Raw genomic sequence first — 25,990 nt, 5'->3', positions numbered from 1 at the left:
TTGGCATTTTTAGCAGTTGCTTAGTAATTTAACACTATCTTCTCTCTATAAATTCGCCCAAGTTTAAGCACAATTGAACCACTGTGCGGCGAATTCGATAACTACGCTCGCGAGAGACGGAGAGAACATTATTAAATGCCTTGATCGAACTCTCGCTCTGTCGCTCTCACGCCAAGCGTCGATCACTTGTTGCGTTGCTCACCTGCGCTCACCTGTGCCGCAATCGCTCTGCTCTTTTACGCTCCGCCGCGCTCTGAGCTGAGCCGCAATGGACGCGCAGTGAGCGCGACCTGCTGGACAAGTTTTGGGTGTTGTGGCTGGGAGACGCGTTGGCAGAGATCAGTCATAGCTCGCGTTTGAAACGAAACTGACACGTCGACGGAACCGCAGCCCGATAACTGCGGATCGCAACGGTTAAAGCCAAGAAAAATCTTAGCAATACAAGAAAAAAAGAAGCAAAAGAAGAGAAATACTTTTTGTGTGATTGTGCGAAATGTAAAAGAATCGTTTGTAATCAAACAGAAGCCACAAAAAGGCATTGGCAACGGTATTAGCTGCAAATCCAAAAGAATTTACCCAAAAAAAAAAATAACGACAAAGAAAAAAAACACGGGAGAAAAAAAACAAGCAAACCAAGAGTTTTGTGGAATGTGTAGCGATTCGAAAAGATTTTTCGTATGAGATTTCTATGGCTAAAGAAATATGCTAATATCCAAATGCGGACGTCGTGTTCCCGTTCCCTTTGCCGCTGCCATCGCCGTCGTCGCTGTCGCCAACAATGCTGCCCCCTTCATCGCATTTGGGTCTCTTGATTTCGAATGTGTGTGTGTGTGTGTGTGTGTGCGTGTGTATTGGGGCGCGCGCTACGTACAAGAAAAAAAATATATAAAAACCAGTTTAATGAACCTTTAAGCTGAAATATTTTCAATGGGACTCGACAGCTGCTTGAATTTGGCTTAAAGGTTGAGCTCAGCTCAGCGCAACGCGTGTGGAAAAGTGTCGCCTTTTGCACGATTTTGAATTTTCGTAGTTTTCCCATTTCCATTTCCATTTATATTGAACAACAAACATTGTGTGGCAGCCATTTTGTAGTGTGTCGAGTGTATAGCTTGCAACATGCAGCCGCAATTTAGCTCATTTATTGGCCAAGTTAAAGGCCCCCTTATGGCGACGCTGTGCAAGCGCACACAATTGAGCGACAGACAGGCACAGTTCAAACATAGATACACATCGCACTCACATACACACAGAGCTGAGAAGGGAAGTGGTCTGCATTTTTTTTTGTGTTGCCGTTTGCTTTGCAATTTTCAATCTGCTGTCGTCTGTTGGTTTTTCCTGCACTGCGCTACGTTTTTTTGTATGTGTTTTGTGTGTAGAGTATATGGTTCAAGGCGCACTTGTTGCATGCCTTTGTTAGTAACTGCTGCTACACAAGGAAGTGGCACGCCCTGAGATACGCGCAAAATAACGCTGAGGTTGCAGCTCGAAACCCGTTGGGATAGGTTGTCAGCCAGGTTACTGTTGCCGTGGCACAGGTACACAACTGCACAACTGCTTAAAACGGCAGGTAGCATGAGGCAAGGGCGTGCCTCAGGTATTTCTCAGCACAGATCAGATCAGTCGCAAGCAGATTGCAATTTCTACAGCCAACGTGGCTTGACGTCCACTTACTTTCCCAAAGACGACTTGACACATGCAGCAAGCAGCAGCAATAACAACAACAACAACTTCAAAAACAACAACAAATATTTGAGCGAACATTTCGTTTTCATTTTTGTTTTGTTGCTCGACGTTTAATGAGCAGCTGCCACACCCCGTTTTTTTAAAGTCTGCCCCGCGAAACTGTAAACAGAGAAAGAGCTCTCCGCTCAGCTTTTACCCGCTCGCTTATGGCCATTTCCGTTGCCAACATATTGGCATACACATGCCCAACAAATTTCTCAGCTCTCCACTCCCCTCCCTTCGGCGCAGTATTCTGTGATTTTATGAGCCGCACACATAAAGTGAAATTTTTTTGGCAGCAGCGTTCGCATACTGGTTTTTTATGCGACGGTGGCAGCAGCAGCAGCAGCAGCATAAGAAGACAGCACAATTTATAAAACAAATGATAAATTACACAAATGATTGCGACGCGTCGGAAAATGTTGAAAAACGCGATAAAAACGTGCGCGATTCGTGACTTTTGTGCAACTCCGTCGAAGCGGCGCACTCTTAAACGCTGTTCTAAAATTGTTTATTGTTTTTCTTTGGTTGAAATTCGCAAATAGCAGCATTTAATACGAAAGCATAACAACAACAGAAACAACACAAAATATAAATAAATATACACCGAGTATTATTAAATAAAAATATAACAAGTCGCTGACATAATCGCAGCAAGTTTAACAACAATTATATTTTTCAAGTGCTTCAAGTTCAGACGTGCTGCCGACAACAATTGTGAATTGATATACAAAAGAAAAAGGTCCAATCACGCGTTTTCAGACACCAACAACGACAACGACAACAATATCTTGCACTGCTCCAACAACAATATCAAACGCTACCAACACCATCCAACTAATCAAACGCAACGTCAGCAAAGCTCCCAACAGACGCCACAAAACGTAAATCTTACATAAATACAACAAATACAATCTATATTCATGTACAGGTCAAACGGCATTCAAAAGAAATTGTAGATTTTGCATATTTGTTGTGATTAATATGAGACACTGGCTTTTATAGTTAGGCCGCACTGTAGCTGTAACGGTCGCCTGTCAGACATTTCTGACTATGAATTTTTGTATTTTGCTGCCGCGGCGGCTGCTGCGGCGGCGACAGCTGTTGGCCATCTAACGGTTGCATGCCGCAGTCACGTAACCGATTTGGCTATACGCACACCACGAGATACTCTCAACAACAGCAACAGCTACAACAACACCAACAACAAGAGAACACACTTAGGCATATGCATATTGAATAACAGCATTCTATTCGTAACTGCACTTGTTCTACGGTCGCATGCCGGAAAAGTTGATCGCTGCCAGCGACAGCAACTGGCAACAGCAACTGGCATCAGCAACAACTGCAGCGACAACCACTTGCAACTTGCCGCTTATCAAGACAGCTCTCGTTGGAGAGAAAACCGGCCATGGCCAGCAATGAATTCCAACGAATTTTAAATACACTCAACAGCTGTGGGGATTGATTGATATCAGAACTTATGAAAGTTTAATTTTCAGAAGAAAAACCAAGGCAATTTATAGCTTAATCTTTATCTAAGTAGTGACTGAAGTTTTAAAACTTCAATTTTTAAAAGAAAGGCCAAGTCAATAATAACTTAATCTATAAATAAGAATTATAGTCTTTACACACTCAAAAGCTATATTTGTATAACTTGTAAAACTTTAATTTGCAAAGAAAACCCGAGTCGATTTATAGCTTTATCTTTCTACACTCAATAGATCTAGTTCGTGATCGAATTGTGGTAAAGCTTTTAAAACTTTAACCTGAATAAAAGACCAATTGAATTTATAGTTTATTCTATAAGCAATAATAAATAATAATATAATATAATAATAAAAATGCAGAGATCGAGTTGAAGCTGAACTATTTAAACTTAAATTTTGCAGAAAGAAATCTAAGACAATTTAGAGCTTAATCTCTAAATAAATCAAGAGCTGCAGAAATCGAATTATAGCAGAAACTTAAAAAGAAAAACCAAGACAATTTATAGCTTGAACTGATAAATTACTCAAATTATAAAATATAGAGTAGCACGCAATTTTTAAGAGTTCATTTAGTTGTGCAATTGGTGCAGCAAATTGAGAGATGATAACCTGATTACAATTTAACCAACTCATTACTAAAAGTAGCACAAAAGCTACAGTTAAGAATGTGGAACTCTGAGTAACTTTTGAAGACATTTTATACTGTTACTCGGAGATACTTTTGAAAACATTTTATTCTGCTACTCTGAGATACTTTTGTGCACATTTAATTGTAATTTGCAACTTGGCAAGCAATGCTTTCTTCAGTCTATTAACATTATTGTTGACTTTAATTTCTAGTTTTCGTGCCAAATTCACATGAAACTTCTCTAAAAAATTTGCATATTTATTAGATACTTATTTTTGAAATGAGTTGAAGTTGGGGTGCAGCTGAATTTTAATAATTTTACCATTAATTATAAAGTGTTTGTCAGACCAAAATAAAATATACGTTTTCTATGAGAACTAAGCAGAGATGACTTCAGCATAATAATATCTGATGGTATCTCAAGTTTCTTGAATAGATCATCAACATGTTTGTGACTTTCATTTATTTATTAATTAATTTAATACATAGAAAGTGCCACAAGTTACAATTTAAAGAAGAAACTTGTTTTTTGTTGATGGAATGCTGGCAAAAATCTCTAATTGATGTCATGCTTCAAACTGTTTTGATATTAAGAGAAAGATATATTTATAGTTTTTTTTTGCTGGCGTTACAAATGCCACAATTATTTCGAGCGACCCCATTGAAGCAGTTAATCATTTGCTCTATCTGCACCGTTAGTTGGCAATGCAAACGAGAGCTCAGGTGGATGACCAGGTGTCTGCCAGTGCTTAGCATGTGACTCTTAGACCTTTATTTATGAGCTCAAAGGTGACCGACTAACGGTGTTTAAAGCCAACGCCACTTTAAAGTCAGACAGTTAAGTAATGACTTTCAGATATTACGTATACGCAACAGTATGCACAGGTTGGTTGACTAGAGGCCAAGTTTATTGCCTGATTACAGCCTCATTGGCACAGCAGCTGCAGCACATTATGTACGACGTGCGTCTGCCGCTAATCGGCCCTGTGGCTTTCCAGTATCCTGGTTGCCAAATGTGTTGCATTGAACGCCGCTGCAGAGAACGCCGCATGGTGTGCTTAATTTCTGCTTAATCGAGCTGTGTGGTGTGTGTTGATTGTTTGTTATCAATTTTCGCCAGCTAAACGTAAACATGTTTGGCCATAATTTGCTATACTATCTGCTACGACTTTCCGAGTGGTCGAGCATAAAGCAAGCATAGTCAATTCAGTCATAATTCTCTCTATATACAGACATAAACTTATCAACACATATACATAGAATGCAGTTTATACTCTTGCTTATAGTCACCTGCATTGTATTGGTAAGCGCAGACTAAGTTGGGTTTAAAATAAGAAGCTATTCAATGTACTGTCTACAGAGTTTCCTGCCAATCAGCTCTGGCAGAGCTTTGCCTGCTGCAGATTCCCCTTCTGAACTGAACACCACGCAGTTGAAAACCTTCTCCATATCGCATAAAGCGAGACGCGAGGATGATAGCAGAAATTATATAGAAATGCCCATGGAATTTGATACGCTGCATATGCCTTGCGATATGGATTCATTAAAGTTGGAAGTGCTTATGCCGTATATGCCCAATCATTGTATCTGGCTGTATAATCAGCGCTACCAGGATGAGAATTTCTATCGCTACTTTAAGCTTGCTCAACTCGAATCCTTCTTCTTTGGGCAATACTTTGAGCGATACAGACGCTTCGAGGTGGATCAACATATCTTCTAGAATAAGAATATATATTTTTATTGACTTGCAATTGATGCTTAAACCAAGCGCTGCCAAGATGAGAATTTATATCACTACTTTAGGCTTGCTCAACTCGAATCCTTTTTCTTTAGTCAATATTTTTGGGCGATACAGACGATTCGAGATGGAACAATATATCTTTTAGTATAGCATTTGATTAAGCATATATATTTTTATTGACTTGCATATTTAATCGCTAAGCAATCGTTGTTTCGTCAAAAGCGCTTTTGCGCAAGATACGAAGACAAAAAGTGCCAACTCAAATCGTGTTTTTCTTTATTTTTATGAACGACAACGCAACAGTTTGATTTTCCATTGAACTGAGTTGAGCTGTGCGCTCAGCAGTTGGGGAGCTGAAGCAATTTTCATGGAAATGCCATAAAAAGCGGCGGCAACAACGAAACCAGCGAGCGAGTGCTTAAAAGGAAAAGTGCAACAAAAGAGAAATGTGTGGAAAGTTGCAAACAAAAGTAAATGTTTGCAACGCTGTTGCCGCTGTTGCTGATGCTGATGCTGTTGCTGTTGTTGCAGCAGCAACAATGAAATCGAGTATAAAATCAATAATAACCCAACGAAAAAAAAAACAGAAATAAGCAAACATTTAAAATTTAACGAGCATCGACTTGACTCGTAATTGCCAATGCAATTGCAAAAAAATACCAAGTTCAATTCGCTTGTTGCAAGAGTCTTTGGCCGCCGCCTCTCAAGTAGCTTCACAAGCTCAATCTAAGCCTCATTCCTTAATGGTTTTGAGCTCGTTTCGTTTCGTTTCGTTTTGCAACATTGTCAAAGCGGCAACGGCAACTCGACTTGAACTGGCTGCGGCCAATTAATGTGCTATAATCTGCTCTGCTTGATTGTCTTCTCTAAGCATTTGCAGCAACTCACCGTGCATATACATATAGTATGTATCTTATGCCCTCTCACAAATGCAGATACAGCTACGGCTTCAGTTAACAGCTACAGATACTACAGCAAAAGCAGCCACAGATACTTGGCTCAAGATACGCACTTGTAACTCGCAACGAGGCGGCACAGATTGCGAGTGCCGCAGCAATTGCGACAATTATAATGAGACGCAGCGGAAAACAATGCGAAATCCAACTGGAAACTGAAGCTAACCTTGTCTTGTCTTGCAAGCGAGGGCTGTCATTGAAATTTTAGGCAATCTACTTTCCTCACATAATATTTATGCTTAAAAGGTGTGCTCGAAATCAGCGACAGTTTAATAAAGCAAACAACAGATTGGAATGCTGATCATTTCATTCATTTGAATGCTGTCAACAATATAAAAGAAACATCTTAAGTTTAAACTCAATCCTTATATAATAGTTATCAAAAGATACAATGCTCATCGATTTCTCCAGTGACACAAATTCCTTGCATTATTATAACAATATTTTGGCTGCAAGAATTTGATGAACTATTTTATATGTAAATTAGATAAAAAGTATTTAATAATAATAGAAATTTACAAAAAGCTATTCTGTAATAAAGACAAAGATTTGAATTTTCAAGCTTATTCAACTTATTTCATTCTTTCATCTTTTCATTGATAAAATATGCCGAAAAAGTATTATACTAGGGAAAACGTTAACATTATTATACTTTGTTCCTAGAATTTGTTGAACTATTCTGTTTGCATGTTAGTTGTTAAAAGCATTTAAGTGTAATAATATTGCTTTATTCTTCGTGCAACCCTCGTTGCGATTTGAGCTGCAGCTTTATCTTGAGTGCGTCAGATAACGCGCCCTCAGTGGACTTTGGGGAATGGGAATGACAATGGGAAAGGGGAAAGGGGCAACATGAACATGGAGATTGTTGAATAAAATATCAAATTTCATATGATGCTATTGTTGACGATGGCTGAGCGCAAACTAACAGTTGAACCTTTTGTGTTTTTTGATTGATTGCAGGTTCACCGTGGCACGCTGAGATCATGTCGTCACCCGGCCTAACCGCTCTGGGCGAATCCACACGCCTTGTGCCCGCCAATACGCCGGCGGTTTTTGAGATACTGCCGCCTCCTGGACAAAGCCTTAGCAAAGGCGAGTGCGTGGCAACGGTTCTGACCCCAAACAAGTCAAAGCTGAATGCCAGAGTCACCCATGAGGCGGCAAATGGTGCTGCACGCATTGAGTTCGTCCCCACCGAGGTGGGCACGCACATCATTGACGCGTCCATCAATGGCACTAAGATCGCTGGCGGGCCTTTGATAGCAAAGGTCTACGATGCCAGCCTGATCCAAGTGACCGAAGTGAACGGCGGCGTGGTGGGTCAACCATGCCAGTTTCGTGTGGACGCCAGTGCGGCTGGTGAGGGACAGCTGGAGATATCCATAAATGAGGGCGAGGTGCCCAATCACGTTCAGGTCGTTGGCGGCGGTCGTTGTCTCGTCTCGTTCACCCCCGAACAGGCCAAGTCCCATTTGATTGACATCAAATTCAATGGCGAAACGGTGCGCGGCTGCCCCTTCGTCTGTGCCGTGGCGGACACCTCGCGTGTCCTCCTCAATCTGACCAATCTGGAGCTCATACCCGTTAATCGGCCCTCCTCGTTTCACATCACCGTCAGCGGCGGTGGCGCTGCCGAGCTAGCGGTCAGCGTACGCGGTCCGCACGGTGAGCTGCCGGTCCGTGTGACAGGCGATATACACGCCGGATTCACTGCCGAATTCACGCCCACCAGCGTGGGTGGGCATTCGATCAACGTGGAGTACAATGGCTTTGCGGTGCAGGGCACTCCGTTCCTGGCCAAGTCATATGATGCCAGCAAGGTGGTCGTTGGTAGCGTCTCTCGTGGCACCATGGGACGTCCGGTGCAGTTCACCGTGGATGCGGGTGATGCCGGCGAGGGTAATCTCGAGATAACCATTGCGGCCAAGGGTCAGAATATACCCACACAGGTGCATCCCCAGGGCAGTGCAAGGTGAGTCAAAGTGCAGCATCCAATACCATTTTACATATTCATATTCTCGTTCGTTTTGTTGCAGATTCTCCGTGTCGTTTGTGCCCACGGAGTCGTGTGAGCATACCATCAATGTGTCGTTCAACAAGATGCCCGTGCCCGGCTGTCCCATAACGGTCAGCATAAGTGGCGGCGTCGCCGGGCCGCAGGTGTCGCTCGGCGGCCCTGGACCCGTGCATCAGACCAATTCTTTTGTTATCAATCACAATGGCGGCCGTTTGGAAGACATTGAGGTCAACGTCGAAGGTATGTGAAATGGGCCAAGCACTGGTCCGAGTTACTCCACTAACACCCCTCAAAAAAAGAGAACAAGCAAAAGTAACAGCTATGTGTTATCTGCGTTCCCTTCTCTCTGTCTCCTCCCCTCGCTGAGTCATCTTGCATTGTCTCTCGCCTCTGTCTATGTCTCTGTGTGTGGTTTGTTTTGCATTCGCATTCGATTTTGGTTCAAGTTTAATGTAATTGTAATTTAATTGCTCGTTTGATAAATGTTAATTGTATGAGTATTCGATTGGCATTAGTATTGCACACACACACACACAAAACATGTATACACACACACACGACACTTGTATCTGTATCTATATTTGTATCTCTATCTGCATCTTTATACGTTTGCGCCTTAGCACAAGCAGATTTTCCCACACACTCGCATTTTCACACATTTCAGCACAATGTACGGAAATTGTTGTTGAAAACTCTCAAGCATGCCAATGCCCCCCGCTCCCTCTTCCTCCACCTTCTCCTTTTCACTAGCACTAGACACCATTTCCACTTTCCATAGCCCCACTTCCCGCTGTCTCTCTCAACGTCACACGCTTGCACTGGAGCACATTGAGCACCCACTTGAGTGTGTAGCTGAAGCTCATTATTTAGTAGATGTAATTATGCGTTATATTTATCATTTTGGCAATTGCTTCGTTTACATTTTGACGCATTAGCAAGCAGCAGCTTGGTTTAGGCTTGGATCTGTCGAGGTATTGTGCGCTTTTCAATTGCCGGATTATGTCATGACCACAATGTCGCTCGCTACGCGTGGGTGTTAACTCGTTTTCTGATTGCCGTCTCAGAGTGTACTCTACATAAGTACACTATGAATGTGTGGATGTATGTGTCTGTCTGTGTTTGCTTGTATTTGTATTTGTATTTGTATCTGAATTTGTATTTTGTATCTAGTCTTTGTGTATGTATGTATTCTTGTTTGTAATTTTACGCCCTTAATTTGTAATAATTTGCTCACGTTTTATATCTGTATTATATTTCAGGACGGCGAAATCTTTTGTACTAGACTCTATATAATTATGCATATACTTATCTAACTATCTATACATATACGTATCTTTCACTCCCTCTGAGTACTCTCTCTCTCTCTCTCTCACTCCCTGACTATTTCTCTCTCTCTGTCTGTTATATTGATGTATGTATATACTAGTTGTTTATCTAACAGTCCGTTTAGAACGCGTATCGACCATGTGAAATACTTATAACCACGAGTGAAAAACAACAGCAACAAAAAGAAAATAATGCACAGACAGCAGCAGAATAAAACAATAATGTAACAAAGTACTCTTACTTATTCCTTACTAATGTCCTTAGGCCTTTTAATGGGCAATTGTTTACTAATCTATCCATTGCCTTCAATTATGTAAAATCAACAATAATAAAAACGAAATGATTTACCAACATGTTTAGCATCGAGAATTGTGTTTGCAATTGTGTCAGGCAGTTATCCAGAGTCTGTATATAGTATTATACATATATATAATATCTAGTATATAACCCACACACCAACACACACACACACACACATGTATAGCGGAGGTTATTCTCTATTTATCCCGCTCTCTGTCTCTGACCAACACAAAACAACACCATGCAACATCTCAGTTTACTAACTATTATATACAGTTCAAAGTTACACGGTATAAATCAATTATAAACGAAACTAACCGCACTGCAAGTTCAATTAATAATTATCACAATTACCGTCAGATTCCCCACTAACACTGCAGTTTTTTTCTTTGGCATCAATCATTTTTTATGAACTTTTCCCCTATTTAAATTCCAATTAATGCCGCAACTAATCAAAGTCAACATTTTTCCAAATTTTTTGCAAACTTTCGCGAACCGAAATAAAAACAAAACTAACCACACTACACAATAATAATAAACCAAACAAACAACCAACAACGACAACAACAACCTTTTGCTTAATATATGAATTTCAACCAAAAACACAAACAATTTAAAAACAAAAATCGTTTCCGGTCGCGACGCTTTCGTATCGAAAACACAACAAAAAAAACCGATTTAATTAAAAACTTAATAATACTAAAAATACAACAAAAATGCAAAAATGCAAACAAATATGCAACTGTGAAAATTGGTGGACACATTAGGTCCAGCTGGGCAATCAGTCCCTGCACAGGTTCATCAGTCTGCCGAGGGCGTCTTCAAGGCCGAGTTCGTGCCCCGCGTTGTCGGCGAGCATCGCGTCAATGTCACCGTCAATGGTTTGCCAACAGCCGGCAGTCCTTACGCCGCCAAGGTGAGTATTGATTTGGATATTAAGTACAACCAAGAGGAGGAGTAATGTCAAAATAATTTGGGGAGATTCCAATGAGACGGTTTTTGTGAGAGTTGTAGCTAAATTTCTGAAATATTGTTCGTTCTAAAAGATAATGGATTTTTATTTCATATAGCAGGTTAAACAAAGCAATGATATGTATCAATATATCACAAAGAAAAATCTAATTATTTAAAATGTATATCAATATATCTTAATAATGATCTTTTTCATTGAGTGAGGTGCTATATGGATAAAAATCATCAAATCCAAAAGTGTTAGCTTAGTTTAATGTATACCAAAATTTAAATTGCAAAATTTCGAATTTTACTTAACATACTTGTAAAACATTTCATTTAGATATTAGTTCGCATACTCACATTATTGTATTACAATTCAAAAGAAAATATTTATGCACCTTATAAAAACTCTGTTGGATGTTGGTGTGTAGTTGATTCGAAATGACTTTAAAAGCATTAATGTTAATTTGAGAAACTTACAAATATTATTCATTAGTTAATTCAGATTGATATTCCACGCAAAAGTTAATTAGGGTGTCTTGCTTAGGAAATTAATATATTTTATATAGTGTCAAGAGACATTAGCTTTTCTCTCACACTTTTATATAAGACTAACCTTCCAAATTTCGAATCCCAGGTATATGATGTGAGCGCTATCAAGGTGAAGAACGTGAGCAGCGGCACTGTTGGTAAGCCCGTGACTTTCCTCGTGGAAACATCGCAAGCAGGACCCGGTAATCTGGAGGTAACAGTCAATGGCGGACGTGTGCCGACTTCAGCCCAAGCTCAGGGTCAACACACCTATGCGATTAGCTTCACACCACGTGAAGCCGAAAGTCACACCGTGGAGCTGCGTTTCAATAGCCAGGATGTGCCTGGGTCGCCGTTCACTTGCCGTGTGGCAGCTGCAGCGCGCATACAATCACCAGAGACCATGGACAAGGTGAGCGTGGGCCGACTCTTTGAGTTTGTTGTCGAGTCGGACACGAAGCCCACTGTGGAGGTGCTTGGCCCGGCCAGACGTAGTGTGCCGGTGAAGATCGATGCACTCGGCACCACGCTGGGCTACAATGTGAAGTTCGAGCCCATGGAGGTGGGCGATCATTCCGTCGAGGTGCGTCTACCCGGTGGTGGTCATGTCGAAGGCAGTCCCTTCCTGCTGAAGGCCTACTCTGCCGAGAAAGTGATTGTGACGGACATACGGCCGGGTGTGGTCAACAAGAGCGTCAGCTTTGGCATCAATGCGTCGCAAGCAGGCGCAGGCAATCTGGAGATAATCGTAGCCGTCAACGGCAAGAATGTGCCCAACTTTGTGCAGTCCGAGGGCAATGCTCGCTTCAAGGTGAACTTCAAGCCCACCGAGGCAGCTGCCCACTCGCTGTCCGTGCGCTTCAACGGCCACCCGGTGCCTGGATCACCGTTCAGCTGCCACATTGCTGCTGCCGCCGCCAGTGCTTTGGGTGCACCACGTGCCCAGGCCATCGGCGAGTGCCTCAAGCAGGCAGCGGTCAAGATGGACAACACCTTCGAGCTGGAGGGCTTCGATGGCATCGAACCGCAGATATTCGTCACCTCGCCAGCTGGTGACAATGAGCATTGTCAGCTGAGCCAGCACGATGGCGGCAGCTACAGCGCCTCTTTCCGTCCCAGCACTGTGGGTCGCCATCTGATCAGCGTGCTGGCCAGTGACCAGCACATCAATGGCTCGCCTTTTAGCTGCAATGTGTTTGACGTGTCACGCGTCAGCATCAGCGGCCTGGAGCAGCAATATGGCCCGGCTACGCTAGGTGTTCCCGTTACCTTCAGCGTGGATGCAGCTGGCGCAGGGGAGGGCACTTTGGAACTTGTGGTGTCCACCGATAGCAGCACCGTCAAGGCCGAGGTCGTGGCCTGTGCACGTGGCCTCTACGATGTGACCTTTGTGCCGCAGAGCACAGAACCGCACTATGTCAACATTACCTTCAATGAGGTGGCTGTGGATGGCAGTCCATTCCGCGTGGATATTCAGCAACACACACAGCACATTCAGATCGGCAGCCTGGCAGCCATTGACTTCCCGGCCGATGATCAAATCGTTGAAATTCTGGCACCCGATCAGAAACCGGTGCCGTATACAATCAACCGACAGACGGCAGAGTTCCGCACTCACATGACCGGGAATTATACGCTGCGCTTCATTGATCGCGAGACACGTCAGCACATTGGCACACGCACACTTTGCGCCTTTGATCCTATGCTGGTGAAGATCACCGAAGTTGGTGAGGCTCTCTGTCATCGTCCGGCCAGCATTGGCGTCTCGCTAAACGAGGCGGGACAAGGCGAGTTGGCAGCTCTGGTGCGTTGTGGCGCCACAGAAGTGCCGCACACCATTCGTGGACCTAACAAGTCGGGTGTCTATGAGATTGTTTATCAACCGACGCGTGTTGCACCCCATAAGATAAGCATACTGTTCAACGACGTGCCCATCTCGCTGAAGCCACTCGAGATCAATGTGCTGCCCGCAAGTGCTGGCAAAGAGATTAGCGTCAGCGGTTTGGGACTGTATCAGGCACGAGTGGGCAAGACCACGTCCTTTGCCATTGACACTGTCAAGCGACCAGCACGTGAGTTCGATGTAGTCGTCTCCGGTCCAGGCGGACAGGCGTTGCCTGTGCGGTGTTACCAAACCAAAAACGGGCATCTGCAGGCGGAGTTCAGCATCAACAAGCCTGGACAGTGTGTCATCGGTAAGTCTAGTCTACTCTTTCATTCGTTCCCCATCTAACCACTCTTTTTGCCTCCACAGAGGTGCTGCATCAGTCCAAGCCGCTGCCTGGCAGTCCGTTCACCTGCGAGGCCTTCGACAGCAGCAAGGTGAGCGTGCAGGGCGTTACTAAGGAACCGCTCGCCTTGCACAGCTCCAACACTTTCACCGTGCGCACCGACAACGCCGGTACCGCCGAGCTTGAGGCCTTTGCCGTCTCGCCCACCAATCAGAGTCTCCCCGTGCTCATCACCGAACAGTCCGAGGGCATTTACAACGTGGAGTTTGTGCCGTCACAGCCCGGCAATTATAAACTCACGCTCATGTATGGCGGCGAAACCATTCCCAGCTCGCCGCTCACCTTCAACGCCTCAGCTAGTGGTGTCCGCAACGATGCCCGGGCCGCGGGACATGGCCTCGAGGTATGCCATCGCAACAAGGAGGCTTCCTTCGTTGTCTATTGCCCCATTGCCCCCAATGTGCAGATAGAGCGCGTCGATGAGTTTGGCGAACGCATCGAACCCAAGATCAAGGCGCTGGGCAACAACGAGTGGCGCATCTCCTACGTCATTCTCTCTGTGGGCAACTATGAAATACGAGCCAGCTGCCCCAATCGTGGCAGCCTGCCGGGTTCACCCTGGCGCGTCAGCTGCGTGGAGTCCACCAAGGTCACTCCTGTCGGTGGTTGGGGCACGCTGGTGGATCACGATGGGCGCTTGATACTGCCAGCACGCATTATCTTCGATGTGGAGAATGCCGGACCTGGCAAGCTGGTCTGCAGCATCGATGGCCTCGAAATACCCGTCGAGAAGTTGCCCGATGGCAAGATGTGTCTCAATATTACAGGCGAGAATCTTGCAGCCGGAGAACATGATTTGGACTTGACATGGAGCAGCTTAACAATCACGCAGTGTCCGCGAAGTGCCTTCGTCACCGGCCAACAAGCTGCCGACAAAGTGGTGCTCATGGGTCGCGGATTGGCTGCGGCTCAAGCTGGCGAGGCGGCGCACTTCACCATCGATGCCTCGAATGCGCCTGCCGGCCGACCAGAGGTCATACTGGTCACCCAGGACAACACGGCGCTGCCCGTAAGTCTGGCACAGCCGCGTCCCAGCGAGAACATTTGGCTCGGCTCGTATACGCCGCAGAAATCAATGACGGGCACACTGACGCTCTCCGTGAAATGGAACGGACGTCTGGTCAAGGGTTGTCCGCTGACTGTGGCCGTTGGCTCCTCAATGGATGCCTCGAAGGTGATTGCCTCCGGCGAGGGTTTGCGCCACGGCATTGTTGGCAAGGACATCAAATCCTGGATAGACACACGTCGTGCCGGACCTGGCGAGCTGACAGCACACTGTGCCGGCTCACGCAAAGTGGCCTATTGCGAGCTGTATGATCACGGTGATGCCACGTTTACGCTGAACATAAAGCCACAGGAACCGGGACGGCATCTGCTGACCATCAAATATGGTGGACAGAATGTGCCCGGCTCACCGTTTGCCCTTAAAGTGGCGGGTGCACCCGACGCCAGCAAGGTAAATATAGGAAAAGGACTTCAATGAATTGTTTGCTAATTGATTACTATTTACAGGTCCGCGTTTATGGACCTGGTATCGAGCACGGTGTGCTGGCCACCTTCCAGTCGCGCTTCATCTGCGACACACGCGGCGCTGGCGCTGGACAGTTAACGGTGCGAGTCCGTGGTCCCAAGGGCGCCTTCCGCGTCGAGATGCAGCGCGAGAGTCAAAAGGATCGCACCATTCTATGCAAAGTAAGCGAAGTAAAATAACTCCATCGAAGACAATATTTTATCTTTTCTCTCTTTCTAGTACGATCCCACGGAGCCTGGGGATTACCGTGTCGAAGTGAAGTGGGCTGGCGAATTTGTGCCCGGTTCGCCCTTCCCGGTGATGATCTTTGACACAGAGGAGGAGTTACGAAGGTACTTGCAGGGCATATGAGGCCAGCTCAACCACCATGTCATCGTCTTCCCCAGTGGCCTGAGTCCACTGTCCATGCGCTATCAGCCCCAGCATCAGTCCCAATCGCAGTCACACCGGCAATCGCCTTCACGTCGGGCCGCCTGCGTGCCGCTCTAGCGGAATGCAGATGTCAACTGGACCAACATATATATTACAAACTATTATATATATATATATATATTGTATACTTAAATGTGTTACGACGACTACTAACTAGATTTTAGCTTAATACCGAAACCACAACCGAACGAAACATCCAAGAGTCTAGAGTATAGCCCCCTAATTTTGGGGGTTGAACACAAATGGCTTCGGTGCTACGATTAATAGCTTTCTGTTCTTCTAGTTGTAAGCCTAATCTTTATTACGATAATACAATGTTATGAAGTGTAGCAAAAGTATTCGATACAAATACACAAAATATACACAAGTCTAACGCTTACTTTCCCAATCCTCGGGCAGCGCGAACTTATTGATAAACTCATGACGATGCGCTCGGAGAAACTTCAACAGATTTTCTTCCACAAAATGCTTGCAGACTCCCTCAAATTCATCCTCCTCCATTTTCAAAACCAGAAAGAGGTCTTCCTTCTTGGCAAACAACGATTTTAGCATGCTCTGATTTTTCATCTGCATTTCAACGAATTGATCGTGCATAATATACTCTGTCCACGGCTCTTCAAAATAGCCAATTAAATTCGTGATTAATCCAATACGATATCGACTGCATAGATTATTGAGTAGAGATTCGTGCTTTCCGCAAAAGTATTCCAGAAAGTACAGATGTTTCATCAGCTGCAAGAAGAGGAATCACTCGCAGCTGAATTAACAAACCAAAAGATCTTACATTCTGTGATATGCATGTGATCTCCTCTACAATTTTATTTGTGCCCAGGCGCACGCGACAAAAGTCGCCGTTGCGATAGGTGGTCATTACATGGCTGTAGCTGTTATCCAGCTTGGCAAGCAAATAGCGCTTGGGCGCCGTCAACTTTAACAACTTGTACCCCAACGGCAACAGGGAACGGAACATAACAGGCTTACTGAAGCGTGTTTCCCTTTTAGATGTTTCCTGCGTCAGTTCCAGTATATCTATCAACTGGCGAGGAAATTAAATTTACGTGAACTCAATTTTATTGTGGAGTTGTTGTTACTTACCTTTTCAGCCATTTCGATTTCACTTGTGTAGGTATACTGATAGAAGACTTTCCAAATGATGGCTACATTCTTACCAGCTGCATAAATATTTGGATCGTTTGTGCAAAAGTTTTCATCCACAAGGATCTCTCTATTCTCCACACGAATATTACTGCGAATGAGCACTAAGGATGACAGTTAAAATGCAGTCTAGAACAAATAGCTTTATGAGACAACGCATAAGATACATAGCACAGAAAATAATCCTACATCCTACAAATAAACCAAGTTTGCTCGAAACGTAGGAAAACAATAATTCATTACAATTACAATCATTAGAAGACAAAATGCAATAAAAATAATATCGCTTTCTACAGACTTATCGAACACACTCTATAATTAAAGGATACTCACTATGCTCGGTAAGCGCTGTTAGATAATTCTCCAAAAAATTTATAAATAGATTACACGGCAGCGACAAAAGTTCATTTTGCGGACATTTGCGAAAGTTTACCGTCTTAATGAAGTACACAGTCTGGTATACCGTAAAGTCCTCAAAGTTAGTGGATTCGTATACAGTAATGCCCAAGTCTGTTATCATGTCTATCAGAATGTCGTCCAGGTTATTATCCTTAACTGGAATATTTAGATATTCCGGTGCTTGAACCTTAAGAGGCTGCACATAGATAATGTTCTCCGGCTGAACTCCGTGTTTTAGCAAAAAGTCAATGCACTCGTAAATGGCCATGGTGTAGCCATAAATGATAATTGTCTTACTTGGCAGCTTACATTCGTTTAGCTCAAGAATCTTGTAGTAGAGCACAATCTTGTCCAGTCGCCCATTGATGTGAGCATAATTGTAGGGCACATCGCAGACCTTACCCTTAGGTACCTTGGCCTGCAGATGGCCTGGAAGACCATACTTGGTGTCGCAAAGCAGAAGCAGCTTCTCATAGTGAATCTTGCAGTTGTTCTCAAGACAGATAACCTTTTCTTTGCTGCAAGTGGGAGCATATACCTAATGTGAGTATATGTAATATACACAATCTTACCAATCGATGTGCTCAACTTTGCCAGGTACAAAGTGAATCCAATTACGCAGATCCAGACGTTGTGTAGCATCGGTCACAAATGGACATGAGTTGCAGTTATTTAGATAGCAACTTTGTGGATTGGTACAGTATTCGCACTCTAGATCATAATCGTATTCCGCCTCGATTTCGCCGTATTTTACAATGACAGTGATGTCCAGATACGACAGGCAATTGGTGGTATTAACGTGTTTAAAGCTGCATACATTTAATCTTAGAATTTTGTTTATTTCTGGAATAAGTATCCGCTTACTCTGGCGTATTCCAACTGAATACCATGAGACGTAGCAGAGCCTTGCATATTTCCGAGAATCCCACAATCACTAGCGGACTTTGATTGCCAATGAATTTAGATGGGCACAGATTGTGACGAAATAGGTAAAAATTATCCTTAACGCAGTTAATTACTGGCAACGCCACCTTTAGCGATGGACGGCGGAAGCATTTCGCATCATTGGTATCGATGAACCAGTTTCTCTTCATGCGCCTTGGCTCCACTGGCATCATTTTGAATGCCAAGTCGTTGGGTAACACAAAGTCCTGAGCACAACAAGTCCTTGCAGCATATAGTAAACTGTTGTCAGAGCGAGCTTACCGTGAACTTTTGAAAGTAGAAGAGTTCCCGATAGCCTGTTCTTATAGCAACAGTGCGCAGTATCTCATCGGACCACATGTGAAAGTAGGGATGCAGTCGAAGCATCACAATCTCGCCACGTTCAAAGGTTAAATAGTTCTCTTCATAGGGGAGATAGAACTGCTTGTAAATACTTTCATAGTTTGAGAAAGGACTGAAAAGTATAAAACAATTAATTAAGTGATAAGAAATACATTTATGAATATATAAAAGCTGTTAAACTGAATGAAATAGTATTTGGATGTACCTAATAATGCCAAAATATCGTGAAATGTATCTTTTCCCTAAAATTTGAAAGATTATTCCCCCTTACCGCAGAACCACAAATCCGACTGCTGTGCTATTCTCACGTCCCTCATTGCCGCAACGTACGATCCACACGCTGAACTCGGATAATTCATTATCCAAAACATCCTCGACGATCTGTTCTAGTAAATTGGCAACTCTAATTTCATCGAATGCTAGTAAATTAGAGTTGATATCCGGTAACAAGGTTTCGCTACTTCTCTTATGTGAAATGTAATGGGGGAACATGGAAAGTATATCCGGCAAATCTTCACTTTCTAGCCGATAAACTCCAAGATCAGTGTAGACTGAGCTGCGATGCGCCACAAAAATCTCTTCACTCATTTTGCTATTAGGACGATGTGGCACTCGCTGGAATTTCGATTAGCCAATGCTAATTATTAGAGCTATGAAACTCACCGTGAAGAACTGCAACAATGCCCAAAGGCTGGGAGAAAACTTAATACCAGGTGGAATAGGCACCACACAGAAATCACAGTCGGGATATGCGCTGAACATCGCAGAGAGATAATAGTACGTATACTCCATTCGCAGACTGGGATGCAGTATAAAATTTTGTAATGTGAAAGCTTTGCCTGCAGTTTCCAGCCCTTGTTGCTTAGCTTTCTTCCCAGAGCTCCTGCGGTGAGGCACATCGAAAGTTAGCACCAAAGTCTGCGGAACACTATTCATATAGGTACCAGCTGACTTCAGCTCTGTAAAAAGATACAGAGAGAGAGAGAGATAGATAGATAGCGAATAAACAAGTGAGTGAAAGCGTGCCACTTTGTTGGCCAGCCCTGCCAATTCGTCAACTTTAATCATTTCCATTTCGTCCAAAGAAATGGATCACGATTGACTAATACTTACAACTTTACATAACCAGTCATAACCTAATTGTATATAATATAACATAAACCTAGACATACCATCACTAATGTATCTGAAGATGGCGTAAACGCGCTCCTGCTCCGTTAGCTTATATTTCTCGACAGGATTCAAGGTGACAGTGCGCCGGTTGGTGAAATCAAGGCCTTTGGTGTTGATGGAACGCAAACCATGATACTCGCCGGAACTGCAGATTGATTCGCATACTTGAAGAAAAAACGAACGTGGATTTATTTACTCACAAAACTTCCAACTTAACTGTGTTATGGGGTGCATCAGGGGTGCAGGAGATTAGGTTGCCCACGCCCTCTAAGTCATAGTTAATGATCAGTTGCTCAATGTCAATGTTCTCGGAAAGCCACATCATGCCAGTGCTGCCACTACTCTCGCCGCTATCCTAAAATAAAATACATTTTAAACTATACCGAAAACTCATTATGTAAATCAATTCTCTAACCTCTGTGACAATAATTTTATCCCTGTCCAATTTGCCTCCTGCACCCATCAAGAGCTCAGCAATATAATAATCACCACGATCAATGCGCATTTGTGGCTCATCTACATCAATCATTTCCACAACATCGTCGTTATCCTCGGGTCTGTTGTCAGCTTTCCGATGTAAAATAAAAAAAATAATTACATATTCCTTACTTACAGTGCCTTGCGAAAGGATATTATCGGCATTAGTCCTAGACGTTTTATTACAATAATTGTTGGCAAATTCTTTCGCGTATACATATCGAAATCGGTGGGAAAATAGATGCGACCATATTTATTCAACTCTTCGTACTCCTGTGGTTTAAAATTCGGGGGTCTGAATATGATCAGAAAATTCACCTTGTGCTCGCGATAAAAGACTTCCATGAGAAGCAATTTCAGGATCTCATCATGTTCCTTATGATAAACGCAAAAGTTTAGGAATATGGTATTCATCAGGGTGATGGGCAAATCGACACTAAAGATAATTCTCCTTCAGTTTTAAGATTTCAAAATCAATTGATATTTCTTTTCTTACCAAAAGCGACCTCTTAACCATTGAACCCACAAATCGTTCGAAAGCACTGGTATATTGGGATATATACAAAATTCAGCATATGCCAGAATATTCAAAGCTGCATTGTGGAGGGAGGCGATCAAGCGATGTGTTTGATACTCTTGAAACAGATGGGCCGTCGGAACTTCGAGCTTATCGCCAATAACTCTTGATGTTGTGGCATTGAGGAGTATCTCAATTTGGTCACAGTCATATCGGCCAGCAGTGCGAACTATATATTCTGGATCCATGTTGTAAATATATTCTTTATTTAGAATAAATGTATAATTTTACAAGTATTGTATGTGATTAAACACTAAAATACTACTATGTGAATTTCAAATTCAACTAGCCAAAGTTCTCTTCCACATAATCCTCGGGTAGAGCAAACTCATGCTTAAAATCCTTGCGATTCTCGCGCACAAAATCAAGAAGATTTTGTTCCAAAAAATGCTTGTTGACATCATGTAGATGTTGCTCCGGAGAGTCCTTAAGCTGTTCAAAAGAAGGGCAACATAAATTAAATTAAATTTGAAATTAAACACTTGTCGCACATTTTGAAGATTTTTGATCATAGGCATGAGTATTTTACGATTCTGTTCTTGGAGATCATCGAAATCCTCATGCATCAAGAGTTCTGTCCAGGGCTCTTGCAAAAACTTCAGAAAACACTTGATGTCGCCATTCTTATAGTGGGCCTTCAAACTGTTAAGCATCGACTCGTGCTTGCCACAAAAGTGTTCCAAATAGTCCAGACTTGATGACTGTGACAATAACAAAATAATAATACAAATAAGTTTGGAAATATTTCATTAACTCACGCGTTTGGTGACTACAACAATCTCATCCACAATCATCTTCTGCGAGAGACCAATGCGACAAAAGGTATTATGATAATAAGTGGTCAGAGAACAGTTCATGCAATTGGCAACGCAGCTAGACAGGTAACGACATGGCATCGTCACCTTTGTAATATAATAATCCATGGGCAAAGTGGCACGAAAAAAAAGCGGGATACATGTATTTCTCCTCATAAGGTTTCTCCAACTCACGCAGACCCATAATGTGCATAAGCTATAAGAGAAATAGTTTTATAATCGTATATGTAAAAAAACTTTTTCAGACCTTTTGCGCCGTTTCCATTTCGCTAGTAAAACGATATTGATGATTTACGGGTTCATTGAACTGTATGAAATTACCCACGGCATAAATGTCGGGATCGTTTGTCTGAAACTTCTTGTTAACTAGAATTTTATTATTTCTAAGCTGAATATCCGAATCAATTAAACCTGTTGATGAAGAAATGTAAGTAATATAACAATAGTAATGAAATATACCAGTTTTACTTACACTTCTTAACAATTGGGATCCATATAGCCCACTCTAAAGGAGACGAAGATATCACAATCAAGTCTTAACGCGTTCTTATAGCAGTCCGTAAAGACAACTTCAAGTATGAAGTTTGAAGCGGCATGTTGCACCCAATGTGAGAAGGTGAAATCTCTATGAATGGTTAAATCGATATCACACATCATATCATCGAGTATGTAACCAATATTTGTATCATCCATGGGATTCTTATACTTCTGCTCCTCCTCCGATGGAGTCACCTCGCGAGGCTGCACAAGAATCACATGCGTGGGATCCACACCGTGTGTCAAAAGAAAGTCAATGAATTCATAAGTGCTTAGATTGGAGCCAAAGATAACGATGCGATAGCTACGCTTAAGTTCCTCCAAGAGCACTCGAACCTTGTAGAACATTATGAAGCGATCGAGACGATGATTGAGCTGTATGAAATTATAGGGACGTCGTTCCTGTTCGTCGAAGGGCAGCGTGTCCTTCAAATTGAAGTTGACGCTGTTCATCAGCATCAAAGTATCGTAAACGACGTCGCAGGTCTTGTTAATGCGCACCAACTTCTTCTCACGATCAATGTAGTTCACGTGCCCAGTGATGAATTGCACCCAATATCTGAGATCCATGCGAGCAATCACATCGCGCACATAGCACGAACTATTCTCGTAGTACATGTAGCAGCTCTTCGAGTGCGAATTGGCGCATTCGGGGCAAATAAAGGTACACTCATATTCCGCCTCCACTATGCCTGGCTCAGCAATGACTGTGACCTGCAAGCGGGGCAAGCAAGTGTAGGTCTTCGAGTTCTTGTGGCTAAAACATGAAACATGAACACAGGAAAATAATTGGATTTTATTGACATACTTTTTGCTGTTCCAGACAAACAGCAGCTGACGCAGAAATGCTCGACACTCGGATGAGAAGCCAATGATGACCAAACGATTGGAGTTGCCAAAAAACTTCGATGGATTCAGCTTGTGACGAAAGACGGTTAATTGATCGTTAAAGTAATTGTAGCTGGGCAGTCCCACAATTTTTTTCGGGCTCTTTATAATTGATGGCAATGTATTGAATACATTTTTCTTTCTAGGCCTAGGCTCAACAAGCATCATCAGCGTTTTCAAATCATTCGAGAATCTATTAGCCTGCAAGACAAAGCAAATTAAAATAAAATGCAATAAAGAGTTAAGGAATTTTTCCTACTTTCCGTCCACAAAAGAAATAGTAATCGAAATAATTTGTGCGTCCCGCCAAACTACGAAAGATGAGATCGCAGCTATTGTTGAATAGCGGATGCAACTTCAACGTGATGATCTCAGCGCGTTCATGATCCAAATGATGATCATCCTTGGGCAGATGATAATGGAGCAACAGATCGCGATGGTAAAGGAAACGCCGCACAATTACAAAGCCAATGGGCGTATTCTCATGGGCGGGTTTACTGGAGTTACCGCATCGTATGGTAAAGACATCAAACTCGCTGTGCGGATGCTCCAACACATCCTCCATGATCTGCTCAATGACTCGCACTTCATTGTCCGAATGCACGTGCGTGTTGACCTTTGAACTATAGGAAAAGCTGCTGCTATACGATATGCTCTTGCTCTCGAAGTCGATTTTCAAATCCATTGCCAACCGCTGAACGGTCTCGACGTCCTCTCTTTCCAGCCTATACAAGCTGCAATGGAAATAATATGTAGTAAGTGATCAAAGTTTGTATTATTGGTTTACCTAATTTCGCCAAAGATTGTACTGCGATGTGTTATGTAGACCTCATCCAAGTTGCTCATTTCGCTGGGTCGTTGGGCTACCGGCTGAGAAAAGCAAGTTTAAAATAAGTATATTTTCAAAATTGCGAACTTGCCATGAAGTATTTCAACGCCTCTAGGTGACTGCGTAGCGGCTTCGTACTCGTTGGCATAACCATAATGCAATAGTCGCGATCGGGAAACACCGAGAACATGGCACACAGAAAGTTGAACAAACGTTCCAGCGGAAAGTCCTTGTGAGCGCAGATAAATTTGACCGCGAAGACATTTGAAGCCTTCTGCACGCCATCCTCGTTTTTCTGTAGATTTTCCTTATTATAGCACAGATTGATCGTCTTCTTATGTTGACTAATGTAGTACTTGATTGTCATAACCTCTAAGGATAAAAGTGTAACGATTTTACCTCTTTTATTGGTCTAAAAACTTACTTTCAAATATGTACATGAATTTCAAATAAATCGCTTCAGCCAAACAGAATTTATTGAGCGTCTCCGAATTATTCGAATAAACAATTTGACCATGAATTGAGCTTACTTTGAACATGCTGGCACTTGCCACGCTGAGAAGGAGAGATTTATGTTTATAGAATTAAGGTTAGCTGATTATCTAACCTACCTTGTGCCACTATCATTGCGTGGCACGCCTCCAATAATCGTCGAACTCTCCAGATCGTCCATGGCATCCGCCGTAAAAAGCGTCGCCTCTGGCTTTGGCTCCACTGATCTGTTTGTAAGAACCAGACCATATTAAGCTAAATCTTAGAAATCTTTGTAAACTCACAGAACGTTGATGACCTCAAAGCCATAGGGCTTTGTGTAATTGAAACTGATTAAATTGCCAAAACTTTCCAGCTCGTAGTTCTTCACATAGAACCGAATGTCAACCTCCGACTCGAGCCACAAAAAGCCAGACGTTGTTTGCTCCTTGAGATCATTTTCCGTCTCGGCGACAATCAGCACATTATTCTTGGCCTCCTTATCATGCCGCATCAGCTCTTCGGCTATATAAAAATCTCCTAACTCGGCGCGCATCTCGGGAAACTCGCATTCATGTATCTCCACGATGTCATCATTGTCCTCAGCACTAAAGCAAAGCTTATTAAAATTAGAAATCTCAAGAATTCACTGAGACTTACAGCGCCTTGCGGTAATTGATCTTTGACAGCAAACTATAGCGATGAACAATGTATAAAGACTGCGTGTTCGAGTTGGTTTGAATGCTAAACTCGCGTGGATAGAAGATCTTGGCATACTTTTCCATATCTTCAAAGTTTTCGCTGTAGTAACTAGAAGTGTCGTCCAATTCTGGCATTTTCACAGCAATTAAATACATAATGCGATTTTCTATATAGAAAGCCTCGCGCTGAATGTGAAGCAGTGAATTTGGATGAGCCTGGGCATAGACAACGTAGGTGAAGAAGAGCGTGTTCACCCAGCTTATGGGATAGTTGATGCTGTTATTTGGAATTGGGTCAAGTGACTTGTCGGATTAATTGCTAACTTTTCGATTTACCAGTATCTCTCGTGCAACCATTCCAACCAGCTGTCGCTGGGCAATGAGCCAATTGCCGGATAATTACGTAACTCGGCATAGGCCACCACACTGCTATCCACTTTCACGTCCACCTCCTCCCCGCTCCCGTCCCCATCACCGACTACTTTGTTGGTCTCGACAACCAGTCGCAAAGTCTGATAGCTGTTGAATAGCGAATCATTGTCACCAAGTTTGGAACGCTTGTTGCCAAAGCTTTTGGCCTTCTGCACATAAGTCAAATGGGCAATTGCTTCGATATCATCGACGGTTGCTCGCCGCACCTTGTATTCCCGCTGCATCAAAAAGAAAGTATATATAAGTGTATGTGTGTGTATATATGTATTTTTGTGTATTTTTAGTATAGTATTTATTTAATTTTATACTGTCATATTTCTGATTTATAAA

General features: G+C 43.0%; 4 protein-coding genes across 10 annotated transcripts in view; 2 read left to right on the top strand and 2 right to left on the bottom strand.

Moving 5' to 3' along the window:
- Positions 1 to 16,286, top strand: part of LOC133840739 (filamin-C) — a 31,068-nt gene extending 14,782 nt beyond the window's left edge. For 2 of the 6 annotated variants that reach the window (XM_062272769.1, XM_062272768.1), the window contains 7 exons: positions 7,498 to 8,509; positions 8,574 to 8,794; positions 10,948 to 11,096; positions 11,772 to 13,860; positions 13,920 to 15,412; positions 15,469 to 15,648; positions 15,707 to 16,286. In XM_062272769.1, coding sequence (XP_062128753.1) covers positions 7,498 to 8,509; positions 8,574 to 8,794; positions 10,948 to 11,096; positions 11,772 to 13,860; positions 13,920 to 15,412; positions 15,469 to 15,648; positions 15,707 to 15,838 — 5,276 coding nt within the window. In that variant the 3' untranslated portion in view covers positions 15,839 to 16,286. Of the gene's footprint in view, positions 1 to 337; positions 548 to 2,270; positions 2,607 to 7,497; positions 8,510 to 8,573; positions 8,795 to 9,813; positions 10,906 to 10,947; positions 11,097 to 11,771; positions 13,861 to 13,919; positions 15,413 to 15,468; positions 15,649 to 15,706 lie in introns of those variants that run through there. The other 4 variants (XM_062272771.1, XM_062272770.1, XM_062272772.1 and 1 more) reach the window with 4 other exon arrangements.
- LOC133844974 (uncharacterized) lies at positions 5,000 to 5,786 on the top strand. 2 transcript variants are annotated; one of them, XM_062279272.1, is made up of 2 exons: positions 5,000 to 5,143; positions 5,201 to 5,786. In XM_062279272.1, exons 1-2 carry the CDS (start codon positions 5,102 to 5,104, stop codon positions 5,558 to 5,560), a joined length of 402 nt encoding a protein of 133 aa, XP_062135256.1. In that variant the 5' UTR covers positions 5,000 to 5,101; the 3' UTR covers positions 5,561 to 5,786. The 2 variants fall into 2 exon arrangements, with proteins under 2 accessions (XP_062135256.1, XP_062135257.1); XM_062279273.1 differs by having other exon boundaries at positions 5,037 to 5,137.
- A 2-nt stretch (positions 16,287 to 16,288) lies between the features above and the next one.
- Positions 16,289 to 21,175, bottom strand: LOC133840742 (cilia- and flagella-associated protein 61). The gene is made up of 14 exons (XM_062272780.1): positions 20,907 to 21,175; positions 20,547 to 20,846; positions 20,349 to 20,490; positions 20,134 to 20,288; positions 19,933 to 20,078; positions 19,424 to 19,719; positions 19,032 to 19,375; positions 18,680 to 18,872; positions 18,338 to 18,624; positions 18,046 to 18,282; positions 17,408 to 17,991; positions 17,015 to 17,178; positions 16,704 to 16,955; positions 16,289 to 16,651 (listed from the first exon to the last, which is right to left on the bottom strand). The coding sequence occupies exons 1-14, from the start codon at positions 21,173 to 21,175 to the stop codon at positions 16,289 to 16,291; spliced, it is 3,732 nt and encodes a 1,243-aa protein (XP_062128764.1).
- LOC133840754 (cilia- and flagella-associated protein 61) lies at positions 21,171 to 25,966 on the bottom strand. Its single transcript, XM_062272795.1, is given in 15 exon segments — positions 21,171 to 21,419; positions 21,479 to 21,688; positions 21,746 to 21,943; positions 21,945 to 21,998; positions 22,050 to 22,213; positions 22,285 to 23,096; positions 23,148 to 23,428; positions 23,487 to 23,961; positions 24,015 to 24,097; positions 24,148 to 24,428; positions 24,481 to 24,611; positions 24,668 to 24,775; positions 24,833 to 25,135; positions 25,188 to 25,505; positions 25,565 to 25,966. Coding segments are annotated over 15 exon segments (3,885 nt in total). The 5' UTR covers positions 25,885 to 25,966; the 3' UTR covers positions 21,171 to 21,272.
- Between the last annotated feature and the right edge of the window lie 24 nt (positions 25,967 to 25,990).

Source organism: Drosophila sulfurigaster, chromosome 3 (assembly GCF_023558435.1).
Source record: "Drosophila sulfurigaster albostrigata strain 15112-1811.04 chromosome 3, ASM2355843v2, whole genome shotgun sequence".
Taxonomy (NCBI): domain Eukaryota; kingdom Metazoa; phylum Arthropoda; class Insecta; order Diptera; family Drosophilidae; genus Drosophila; species Drosophila sulfurigaster.
Note: the sequence above shows the minus strand (reverse complement) of the source record. Positions and strands in the feature narration are given on the sequence as shown.

What these genes read in the sequence shown, in the direction of transcription:
- LOC133840742 (XM_062272780.1), bottom strand. Translation starts at nt 21,175, where the DNA reads ATGGATCCAGAATATATAGTTCGCACTGCTGGCCGATATGACTGTGAC. An exon ending in ACAGTTAAGTTGGAAGTTTT is followed by an intron (nt 20,079 to 20,133) that starts GTGAGTAAATAA and finishes ATCAATCTGCAG; the next exon opens with TTCCGGCGAGTATCATGGTT. An exon ending in AAAGTTGAGCACATCGATTG is followed by an intron (nt 17,992 to 18,045) that starts GTAAGATTGTGT and finishes TCCCACTTGCAG; the next exon opens with CAAAGAAAAGGTTATCTGTC.
- LOC133844974 (XM_062279272.1), top strand. Translation starts at nt 5,102, where the DNA reads ATGCAGTTTATACTCTTGCTTATAGTCACCTGCATTGTATTG. An exon ending in TAGTCACCTGCATTGTATTG is followed by an intron (nt 5,144 to 5,200) that starts GTAAGCGCAGAC and finishes TACTGTCTACAG; the next exon opens with AGTTTCCTGCCAATCAGCTC.